At 36.2% G+C, this 11,761-nt stretch overlaps 2 protein-coding genes across 2 annotated transcripts; both read right to left on the reverse strand.

The window, feature by feature from the left end:
- Positions 1-56: 56 nt before the first annotated feature.
- On the reverse strand, positions 57-1,059 carry LOC120189769 (protein DETOXIFICATION 24-like). Its single transcript, XM_039192966.1, has 3 exons — positions 941-1,059; positions 312-854; positions 57-161 (listed from the first exon to the last, which is right to left on the reverse strand). The coding sequence occupies exons 2-3, from the start codon at positions 845-847 to the stop codon at positions 71-73; spliced, it is 627 nt and encodes a 208-aa protein (XP_039048897.1). The 5' UTR covers positions 848-854; positions 941-1,059; the 3' UTR covers positions 57-70.
- A 2,500-nt stretch (positions 1,060-3,559) lies between these two features.
- Positions 3,560-5,003, reverse strand: LOC120189746. Its single transcript, XM_039192952.1, has 2 exons — positions 4,911-5,003; positions 3,560-4,617 (listed from the first exon to the last, which is right to left on the reverse strand). Exons 1-2 carry the CDS (start codon positions 5,001-5,003, stop codon positions 4,117-4,119), a joined length of 594 nt encoding a protein of 197 aa, XP_039048883.1. The 3' UTR covers positions 3,560-4,116.
- Positions 5,004-11,761: the final 6,758 nt, after the last annotated feature.

Below are 11,761 nucleotides of genomic sequence, written 5' to 3' on the forward strand. Positions count from 1 at the left end.
AAGTGACCAAAACAGAACAAAACTACTAGTTGGGGTACTGGGCTTGTAGTTTACCCATTAAAGAATTAACTTACCATATCGAGAATGCTGCAATGGCAATGGTTGCATTTTTCATATATCCAGCCAGCAACACAAGAATGGCAGTGTACCACAACTCTAAGCTGTTAATTCGAAACCGATCAGTTGCTTTGGAACGTCGCGAAGAAATCCAACTCGAATATAAAGATTACATTTAATCCGAAACAAATGCTAACAAATCTCATCCTAGTAAACAAATTCAGAGGACAACATATAAAAGCAGTGTAGGTTACCAAATCATGAGGCCAGAGGCCATGGAGAGCTTTATTATAGGACAGAGATCATAGAAGGCAGCCTTGGAGAATCCTTCCCATGTATTGGGGCACCACCCTCCGAAGATGAACACAAATTCGCCCAGAACCATTAGCCAACTACATACATTCAAGGAGCCCATTGCCCCAGCAACACCCCAGTTAAGCTTGTACACCATGATCCATGAAAATAACAAGTGAAGAGTGAAGGAGAATGCACTTAGGCACCCAACGATCAAATTCTTTTGCTGAGCTTGGAGGAACATTTGCATGGTGAGTGCAAAGACCATTTCGTAAAGCATGGGAATAAACCATAGAGATATACTCCCGGCTGCTTCTGTGATTTCCTCTTCCTGCCCGAGTAGTTTGAAGATCGGTGTAGTGAAAAAGAACACCGGGAGTACGATAGTCGCTGTGAGGCCATCGACGATCCACGAGCGTTGCAGGTATATCCCCATCATGTGGTATTGTCCTGCTCCGAATGCTTGCCCGCATAGTGTTTCGGTCACACTCGACATTCCAATCCGTCACAATACATGAAAAAAACAAAGCTTACATCCAAAAACAGAATGTGAAGTTAACTAATGGGAGCTGTACATCGATTACTTACAAGAATACCATTGATGAACCTAACGAAAATGCTTTTAATGAGTGCGTAAGTGGCAAGCTCGACTTCGCCAATGTGACCAAGAAACTACTGCATGACGACGATCATCCCGAAGGAAGTGACACTCGTCAACATTAAAGGGAAAGCAACCCTCCATATTGCCTTTGTTTCAACCCAAACTCTTCTCTTTAGCATGGTTTTCAGAACCGGATCGGTTAGCGAACCGGTCATGCTACCGGTTCACTGGTTCAACCGGTTGAACCGGTCCGACCGGTCAGAAGAACAGGACGACGTTATAATTATTTAAAAAATTAAATAAAAATACCAAAAATATTTAATAAAAAATAATTTTTTATATCACAAGTCATATTCAAAGCAAGTCATAACATATATAAGTTAAAAACCATAAAATCAAGTGAAACAAAATGATTCAAATTAACTACAACATAATATTTAAGGTAAAATATATTAAATAATAAATATAATTATATAACTATAATTAAAAAATAAATTTGGGATTAAAAAAATCATAACAAAATGATATTGTTTGGTTTAATTTTTTTTAAAACAATCTCACATGGCTAAGAAATATAGAATAACATCCCAAAAGTCTAAAGAGTAAAAATATGAGAACAAAACAATCTCACATTGCTAAGAAAACATAGAAGCGCATCACAACTAACTTCTATAAATAATAGAGGTAATTTGGCATTCAAAATCATGGAGCCTTTTGGTGAGCATTGAGTGAACTATTCTTTCACTTCAATCAAGCTCGAATTTTAGGCTTCAATCGAGCTTCTAATTTTTTTTGAGTTCAAGCCTTTTTGAGTTCAAGTTTCAATATTATATTTCGAGTTTGAGTTGAACTTGATAATTTTTAGCTTGTAAGTTTGAGTTGAGTTGAGCTTACTTTTAAAGTTTTCAAGTTCGAGTTGAGCTCAGCAATACTCGAGTTCGACTTGGCTCGTTTAACAAACGACGTTGTTTGGTTTAATTTTTTTTTTTTATAAAAAAAATCCCGATTTTTTCCGGTTTTCAACCGGTCCGGTTCAAACGGTTCAACGATTTTAGTCGGTTCACTAATAGCGGTTCAACCGGTTTAGATTGAACCGGACTAAGCAACGGTTTCCGGTTGAACCGGCCGGTCCGGTCCGGTTTTCAAAACATAGCTCTTTAGATCAGTCTCCTCTTCTTCTCCTTCTGCAAGAAACCTCTGCGCCAAATTGTCATCCATGGCTAATTAGATATGAAACTGAATGAGACAATTTTGGAACACTAACTGAACTTGCTTAGTTTTGGACAAAATGGAGACTTTAATATCTTCCAAGTTTGAGTTTTCCTGCACCCTCCAGCAAAGAGAAGAAAGTAGTTGACCGTTAGTTGCTTTAATTTCTAGGGGTTACCTGACGTGGAAAAAAGTTGACTGGTAGTTGCCCAACTTTCCCGGGGTTCTCTTACGTCAACTGAACTTTGTAGGTTTCCTGTTGGAATTTAAGTTTTACTACATATATCAACTGATCGAAATCATTGGTCACGCACATGAAACATAGGTTTTTTGGTTGTGGTACTATAATTTAATGTACCTACCAAATTGCATTCAATTTAATGCAATTTAATTTAAAAGTCCATTAAGCTGTATAAGTTTTGAGTTCAAGCAATGTGTATGTATGTTGTTAATAATTAAAAAAGATTATGAATATATACTACTTTATAATTAACTAAACTATTAAATAAAGGTAAAGTAAACAAATAGTCCTTTAACTATAAGACGTTGCTTTATTAAGTCCATTAACTATTAAAAGTCATAAAATCAGTGTTATTTTCTTAAGTCCCTTGATTATTAAGAAGTTACAAAATGGTCATCTGACCATTAAAATATGATTTTATCATATATCATTCAGCAAGTAATGACAACCGCTCGGAAAGTATGAATAGTCAGATGATCATTCTGTAATTTTCAATAATCAAATGACTCAACTAAACAACACCCTATAATCAAAGGATCATTTTATAATGTCTAATAGTCGGGAGACTTAACAAACCAATACCTTATACTGGGGCCTATTTGTCTACTTTAAAAAATTGTTTAAATAAAAAAAAACATTCTATTATTGAAATCAGGACATATTGTATCAAAGAAAAATCTTAAGATTAGAATATCAATCCTATTTCCTCATATGTGCCCTCTGAAGTGTCTCCTTGTTCGAGCTTTGGAGGCCCTGGACCAGCCGATACTTTAACAATTGAAGGGCGCATCAGCTCGTTTCCAAGCTTGAAACCCTTGCGAAATTCTTGAAGAACGATACCTTCTTCGAATTCTGTGGAATCCTAGCGCATGATCGCTTCATGCAGCTTGACAAGAGAAACAAAAATCATTTTGTAAGAAGAAGATTGGAGTATTCATGAAGATAAAAGAAACTCCCATGAAGTTTCTCCTTGTCATCTATCTGTATTTACCTGCCTAAGGAAATACAATTAAGGTTTCATGCCAGAACTAAGATCTTATATTCGTAATATATCATATCATTACTCAAACTCACAGTCAGCTCGAATCAATCGAGACTTGGTTTGTATTAAAAGCATACCAGGTCTTCACAAATCCTGAACAAACTCGTCCAAATTTTCGAGAATGTTCATCAAGTACTTGACTGAATAACGAGCCAACTCAGTACTTCATCTGCATTAAGCCAATAATCATCATGCCAAATAAAAAACAAAAATGAAGCCGGTCATCTAATATTCAAATGTACTGTCCATCATTCGAAGATTAAATTGAATATGCCAAGTTAATTGTATTCTCTGCCATAATTATTTCCTAGTCAGTCAAAGTCTTCTCATTAGTAATCAAATGCATCATATACTTGAGGCGTTAGCGCAATTCGTTCACGAACTGCCTCCCCAACCCATTGTTGATAAGGACAAGAAATGAGAATTTGAATGAGGCTTAGACATGAATTATGCAACAAATAATTAGTTATCATGTCTACGAAAGGTGGGAAAACAAAGAGTAACAAGAGTTAACTCACCATTGGATCAAAAGGATTTCCCACTTTGTCCAAAAGGTTCAACACCGAGTGAAGCCAGAATCTCCATAAACTGCTTGAATATGCTCTCATAGCTGTTATTGATCTTCTCTTTTCCCTCTGTCTCGAACTTAATTTGGGCTTAACTCACTCAAAATTATCCAAAACAGGCAACCAAACTCTCCTTGGGCATTTCATAAAGAAGAAAGGCGATCTCTCTACATCCTCTTGCGAAAGTTGTCAAAGTCTGCACTAATCCTAAGAACCATTCCTTCCCCGTCAACAACTCTTCTAACAGAGAAGCCATTTTCTTTTCAAAGTCAATTTTCCCGTCTTCAATGGATTTTAAAGATGCTTCTATGTCAGCAACGTTTGACTCATCATTACTTGCCAAAGCTTCTTTGTATGATTGAAGCAACGATGAAATGGGTGAAGATGTTTCTTCGACAACACTAGTCTCATCTGCAGCGGCATCATCTTCAACAGTGACAGCACCATCTGGGAGCCATGTTACATAAATCCACCAGGATGAAAAATGTGGCCGCAAGTGTCTGTGACAACGCAATAAAAGGGATATATGTAAAGAAAAAGATTGCGTAGAAGAAAAGTAATCTAGAAGAGTGAAACTTTTCGAGCAACAGACGATAGCTTGCAACAGCTGGCCCAACAGATTACACTTGACTAATAACCAACACAATGAAGAATTTGATGATCTGAAAGTGGAGCTTTGAAAAGCAATGAAGAAAAAACAAGCCCAAACTAAAACCACAGCTCATAACACAATTCACAAAACGATATCTCACACGCATCACTGGATGGTTCAACAAACGCTGGAATCTAACCGATAGCACCGAAACAATCATCCTCAATGATGTGAACGAACAAAATCAGCCTCTAAGTTCTCAAAATGTTGTTGGTTCTCTCAGAAAGTATAATCTTGCTCGTGAAGACCAGTTCAATATCCTCAATAACAAAGAACTCGAAACTATAAAGCGAACACACAGGACCAACAAATCTAATTTTGTCAATTTCATCAGCAATCATTGTGATATTGCGAATTCTCGGGATGATTAACCAGAAGTGCAAAATTAATACTATGTGTAAAATCTTTTATGTATGCACATCAGATATCTCAATGTCATTGAAAACGTGATAATTTTTTTTTTTTTTGAAAGGTAGGAACTTTATTAAGTGCAAAAGAAACAAACATTGTTAGGGGTCTCATTAAAAAACCCCCTAGCTCAAAGAGGAGGAAAAAGAGTACACCCAAAACAATGACAGACGGGAACTACAAATCAGCCATACGAGAAGAAATGGTGCCTGGGCTAAACGCCTCGAAGACCACCTACATGAATAAAACAACCAGCAACAAACAGCAAAACATGATGATCAAAGAAAATTTGCTATCCTCTTCCAAAACTTGCAAAGCGAAACGCCCTCTGGCTAAAACCTTCTATACCAAACCCAGCAGCTAAATGGATCCCACCTACGCAGAGACCGAGTAGTAATATACCAAAACCACTAAACACCTCTTATCTACACCTACTTCAGCTCTTAATCGATTGCCTGTTTAGCCAAAAGATCAGCCAACGAGTTGCACCGCGTTGGAGTAAATCTAACCACAAAGTTTTCTTGGAGTAACAAAGAAGCAATGGGTTGTATCAAAGCAGTCCACTCAGTGGGAATGATTGAAATATTCCAGAGCCAATTCACCACCACAGCACAATCACTCTCCACTATCATACCATAGGTTTTGTAACACTCCGAATCCATGAACACCTTTATTGCATACTCTACAGCCAGGACTTCCGCTAATACCGAGGATCCACTCCCGATAGGGACCGAGAAGGTTAAGAGCGACTTTCCAGTATGATCGCGAAGAACCCACAATACCTCCAGCACTACCGTCCACATCTGAATTTAAGAATCCCCCGTGTGGGTGGCAGCCAAGAAGAATGGGGATGCTCGGGCTTATTCGTCACTAAAGCGTCATCCGCGAGAGTAAGGTCTTCCATCAACACCTCCGTGCTGAACGGAGCAGCTGGAGATTTAGATTTCAACCAGCAGGCCACACGGAATTTCACAAGAAACACCATTTGCAGCACATCCACCATTTTCTTTTGAAAACCAGATCGTTCCTATGCAACCATATGGTCCATATAATCGCGAAAGGAAGGATGGACCAAACTATCTTCTGATGAAAGCTATCCGGGAGAACCTCACTCCACGCCAACATGAAGCTTTTCGGATCATTAGAGGCAGCAGACAAAACATCCCACAAAGCTAGGAAAGCCCCCCATATTTTCCAGGAAACATCACATGTGATGAATAAATGTTCTATTGAATCCTGATGCAACAAACAGAAAGGGCAATTAGAATCTGACAACAAAGATTCTCCTCTTTTTTCGAGTTCCACTCTAACTGGAACCCTCCGGTGAAGCACCCGACAAACGAAAGCCCCAATTTTGAGCGGTGCAATTCCCAGCCAAGTAACCTTCTTCCAATTACACTCAACTGAATCGCTAGGGCCCCGAAAAAGGGTTATATAGCCCGTCACTATACCCAAGCCAATTTATCCAATCCGCGTTTGAGGTTTAACCTACAAAATTATTAAGTAGATGAAACATCGCAGCACATTAAGCCCTTTCTCAATCAAATAAATTCCTCCTAAACGAAATATTCCAGCTCCATCTACTTAATAGAAGGCACTAATGCAACAATCTCACCTCCTCTTTTCTAGATATATCATATATACATGAAAAAGAGCTTTTAAAATAGAAGGCACTAATGCAACGATCTCACCTCCTCTTTTCTAGATGAGGCTGATTGGTTGGAATGGTGACAAATCAAGAGATAAGCAAAGGAACGAATTTGAACTGAAGCGCCGACAACGAACGGTGAAATGAACTCCAACGAACCAGATTCAATAACACAGCCGAAACAACCAATGTAACCAAACTAAGCAGACGAGAAAAAAAAACGAAGCAACAACATTCATCGGATCAGAGATCTGAAGCTTCCAGATCTGCAAACCGACCGTATGGCTCATCGGCAGTGATAGAACACAGCTGATAAAAAATGATACTGATGACAGGAGAAACAACAAACGGCAAAAAGCAAAGCCATCACTGAGGAAGAAAATAATTTTGAAGATTTCCAGATCTGGAAAATCGATGAGCAACTGAAAAAAAAATAACTTCCGATCTGTTTCAGATCTGAGTTGTAGATGAAGATGGCGGACAATGAAACGAAACTGACAAAGATGACCGATTGTGAAAGCACTCATGCAGCGACGATTGAGGACAGGATCATCGGCTGCCATAAGTCTAACACATAATAAAAAGCTTTTTATCAAAGCACTCAAAGCCGTAAATCTTTTTTATAGATATGCATAAGCAACTTCGAAATAGGTGAACATCAAAGTCCAATTGTTACATTATGGCACAAATAACTGAAGCCAGGTTTCATTCATCTACAGAAAGGATCTAACCACCAGATTTGGCTATAAATTTCTATCAAATCACGTTTCACTTTCAAGATGAATAGCATTGAACCAAATATAAAGTTGTCCTCTGTAATTTCAGCTTATAACATGCCTAGCAGCCATGCAATAAATCTAACAAAAATCAAGGCACTCAAAAGTCAAGTCCCGAGTCCCCATCTTCGACCAAATTCTCATCGATTTCAGCTTGACCTCATCTCAATAGCTTAAAAGAGAACAATCTCATAGCTCATTGTTTGGCTTCACTGATTCTCCTAATTCACATATTGCGCATTTTCTCAATGTCAATTTTCAAATAATATGAGTGGATTCCATTAAAAATCCCTCTAAACACATATAATCGAAGAATGCTATGATAGCCAAGAAATATCAAAAAGCTTCCATGTTGAGTCAACGAAAACTGGAAAAATACTAAAGCGAAAAACAATAATCATCCACTACTGTTTCCAGTAGCTGCAAAAAGAAGAAGGAAATTAATTTCCCCGATATTCGATATTTTTACAAGTTATATCTATTTCAACATGGTGTCGGAAAATGAATGTAAGAGTGCATGGATTTAAATTGTAGTTGCGGTAGCATTTTTGGTTGCTTTGTATTTATCGCGATTGTGGACATAGTGAATACTATTGCGGTGATTGTGGGTATCGCGGTTGAAGATACTCATTTTTTTCTTCATTTTTTTTAATATTATTTATATTATTATTATTATTATAAATATTATTATCAATATTATTTTTATTAATATTATTATTATTACAAACATACCCAGATTATCCGGCTCAATTACAAATCCAGATGGCCCAACTAAACTCTAAAACCAGATTAAGGTTTGATCTCTAACCCTAGCCGCCTCATCATCACAGCCGTTGGATCTGAGAGATCCAACGGCCCACACTCATCCAGCACAAACCCTAGGGTGATGATACCCTAGGGCCACGCGGCCGCCGCAGCTACTCCCACCATCTCCACCGCTGTCACGTCTCGTCGAAAGCTTCCAGAAGCGCTACTCCAGCCGCACACATGTCGCCCCAACGGTGAGTCACCACTGGAAGTCCGGTGACTCACCAGACTCCACTCTTTTACCCGGTCCGATGGCCACACCGGTGATGGCTATAAAGCCATTCACAACCTGCAAAGAAAAAAAGAGGAGAGAAGAAAACCACAGCAACCAACAGAGAGAGAAGAAAAAAAAAACAAGAGAAAAGACGAACAAACCAGCAACCACAAACACCAAAATAAGCAAGGAGAAGACAGAGAGAAACTTACCGGGGAAGACAACGCCTTAATCGGAGTCACCACCAGCCTCTAAACGTCACCAAAAACCTTCGAAAATCGAAGGTATTTTTCTAGATTTGCTCCGATCAGGAGCTATTTAGGAGAAAGGAACACCGGAACCGTCATTAGGACGGTCCGATCTACGTTATGGTATAAAAATAAAATTTTCCGGCCACCGGATGCGGTGGCCGGCGGTGAGAATTATGGCGGTAGATGGCTGCCGCCCGGTAGCCGGCTTCCTTCTGATGAGGGAAGCTAGAGAGAGACGAGAGAGAGTTTAAACTCTCTCTGTTTAGAGAGAGGAGATAAAGTGAGAAATGAGAGAGCTGGCCCGAAAGGCCAGCCGTTTCGGGCTTAAATAGCCCTTCCCGAACGACGTCGTTTTGGGGAGGGCTATTTGTGTAATTTTTAAATCTTAAACCCTGTCCGTAGTCCCTCTATTTTATATGTTTTATATTTTAGTCACTTAATCAAATTTATAATCCTTTTAATTTGGTCTCTAAATTTTATTTATTTATATTTTAGCCATTATCCGTAATTATAAATATTTTAGATAAAATACGTATTTAGTCTTTTAGTTTTAATAATTAATATTTTAATCTCGAGTATATATTTTTAATTTATTTTAATCTGATATTTGAATTTTATATAATTTTATTTTAGTCACCAAATTAATAAATAGGGAAAATAGCATGTTTAATCCCTGTAATTTTAAATAATTAATTACGAATTAGGTATTTAATTTTATTAGATTATAATTTAGTCACTAATTTTAAATATTTTCATTTATTATAAAGTTTTATTTTTTTTTAAATATATAGTTCTAATTTTATTTTTATTATTATTTATTTATGTTTTAATTTTACTTGTTTATATTTAAATATTATTTTTATTATTATATAGTCATATAAATATATATAATAAATAATAATTTATATTAAATCTTAATTTGATTTTACATAAATTATGTTTTTATCATATTTTAATATATATTTATTTTTCAATATCAAAGAAAATGGTAGTCTTAATACAACTAGATGTCTTATTCTGGTATTTTAAAATTAAATATTATGATAAAAAAATTATAATTTAATTTTATTTAAATTATTATAATATTTATTAATATCGAAGAAAAGAGTTGTCTTAAGGCACCTAGAAGTCATTTTCTGATATTTCTAAATAAGTAAATATCTTATTTATGTTTAATATATTTTATTAAAAATATTTGAATTAAATAGGATTATAAATTAAATATATTTTTGAATTTTTTAAATTTTTAATAATAGAGACAATTTATAATTAAAAAGTACCAATTTTGGGCGTTGTAGGGGTGCTAATCCGTCCCTAAACGTAACCGACCACGAATCCCTTTTTATCATTAAAAAGAATGAATTTTTGGTTAAAACGCAGATCAGTTTACCTTTTAACTGATGTTTTCTTAAAAACTCTTTTAAAAGATTTTTTTTTATGTATTCGACCTACCTGACCCAAAAGGCCGATGGCGACTCCCAAATTATTTTAAAAACCATTTATTCACATCACTTTTCCCGCCAAATAAAAAATTTCGTGCCTGGACGAAAACCGGTTACGACAGCTTGGCAACTCTGCTGGGGACTGGTCAAACTTTTAAAATCAATTATAAATTGTCTCTATTAATTATAAATTAAAATTCATATATTTAATTTATAATTATTTCTTTTCAAATTTTTTATATACTTATTATTTTTATAATATTTATATTTATATTTCATTTTACTTACAAGTATTTTATTTCATTATTTCTTTTTTCTGTCAGAGGTTTGAACATTTCTCCTCACACACAACGCTTGCATTGCATAACATAAAGCTCTATAATTGAGTTTGTCCCTTTTAAGTGAGAGTGAAAGCGACGTCTTCGTGAGAATTTATTCTCTGTGTCAGACCTAGCAAGTAACTTTCGGGGTTCATATGCTCTATGTCTTAGTGAGAATTTATTCTCCGTGTCAGGCATAGAGAAGTGTATCCCCTCGAATTGAACTCGATCCACTTTAGTCTGTGATGGACTAGGATTGAGGGTTAAAAGCCCAATGGGGCACTAACAAGGACAATTCGGGTACCTTTATTCTTAGATCTGAAACCCTGCATATAATAAACCCTAGAAACTCTTTCGATTTGAAGCCATGCAGAAATTTTGTCCAAAATAGGTGTACACACAGGAGAAATGAATTCTAACTTTCCTTTTAATTTATTTATTTTTTTACTGATTAAATTGCATGTGAATTTTAAATTATTTAAAGTATGAAGAAAGCATGTTTAAATAAAGATATTTAGGTAGACATTATTATTAAATTATTTTTTTATGTAAACTAATTCATTTCTTTTTGTGTGTTTTTTATTTCTTTTGTTTGCATAGCATCATACAGGATAAAAGGCATTGATCCTCGTGTTAATTGTCTCATTGAAAAACCTTCATCCATGGATAAAAAGTGTTCAAATCAAATAGTTCTAAACTCAGAAGTAAGACAGTGGGCTGAAGACTTACAAAGACAAGGAGGAGACAGTCTGCAAGATGACTATGTATCTGATTTGGCCAGTTATGCTCCAGTTTCGCTAAAAAGAAATGATATGCAAGATTTGCGAAGCATTTGGGAAAGTTGGGACTCAAACAAAAAGTTGTCGTTTTATCAGACTTACGGAGACATCCCATATTTGCTCTATGTTGAAGTTGATGAGGACTTACTTTGAGCCCTAATTCAATTTTGGAATCCAGGGTACAATTGCTTCACTCTCAATAAAGAGGACTTGGTCCCTACTATTGAAGAGTACACAACTTTGCTACATATAGAAGGGGCTTTGGAGAATCAAATTTATTCAAAGTCAATTAAAACTCAACCCTTTCGAGTTAAATTAGCAAAGATTGCTGGAGTACGAGAAGAATGGGTGGCATCCCGTACAAAACAAAAGGGCGAAAGCGAAGGCATTGCTTGGACCAACATTAAAGAACTTATTCAGAGGCATCCAGACACTAAAGTACGATTCGATCTCT

This window comes from Hibiscus syriacus, unplaced genomic scaffold (genome assembly GCF_006381635.1).
Source record: "Hibiscus syriacus cultivar Baekdansim isolate YM2019G1 unplaced genomic scaffold, ASM638163v2 tig00116959_pilon, whole genome shotgun sequence".
NCBI classification, from domain to species: domain Eukaryota; kingdom Viridiplantae; phylum Streptophyta; class Magnoliopsida; order Malvales; family Malvaceae; genus Hibiscus; species Hibiscus syriacus.

What these genes read in the sequence shown, in the direction of transcription:
- LOC120189769 (XM_039192966.1), bottom strand. Translation starts at nt 847, where the DNA reads ATGTCGAGTGTGACCGAAACACTATGCGGGCAAGCATTCGGAGCAGGA. An exon ending in GCCTCTGGCCTCATGATTTG is followed by an intron (nt 162 to 311) that starts GTAACCTACACT and finishes TCGAATTAACAG; the next exon opens with CTTAGAGTTGTGGTACACTG.
- LOC120189746 (XM_039192952.1), bottom strand. Translation starts at nt 5,003, where the DNA reads ATGATTGCTGATGAAATTGACAAAATTAGATTTGTTGGTCCTGTGTGT. An exon ending in TTATTGAGGATATTGAACTG is followed by an intron (nt 4,618 to 4,910) that starts GTCTTCACGAGC and finishes CTGTTGGGCCAG; the next exon opens with CTGTTGCAAGCTATCGTCTG.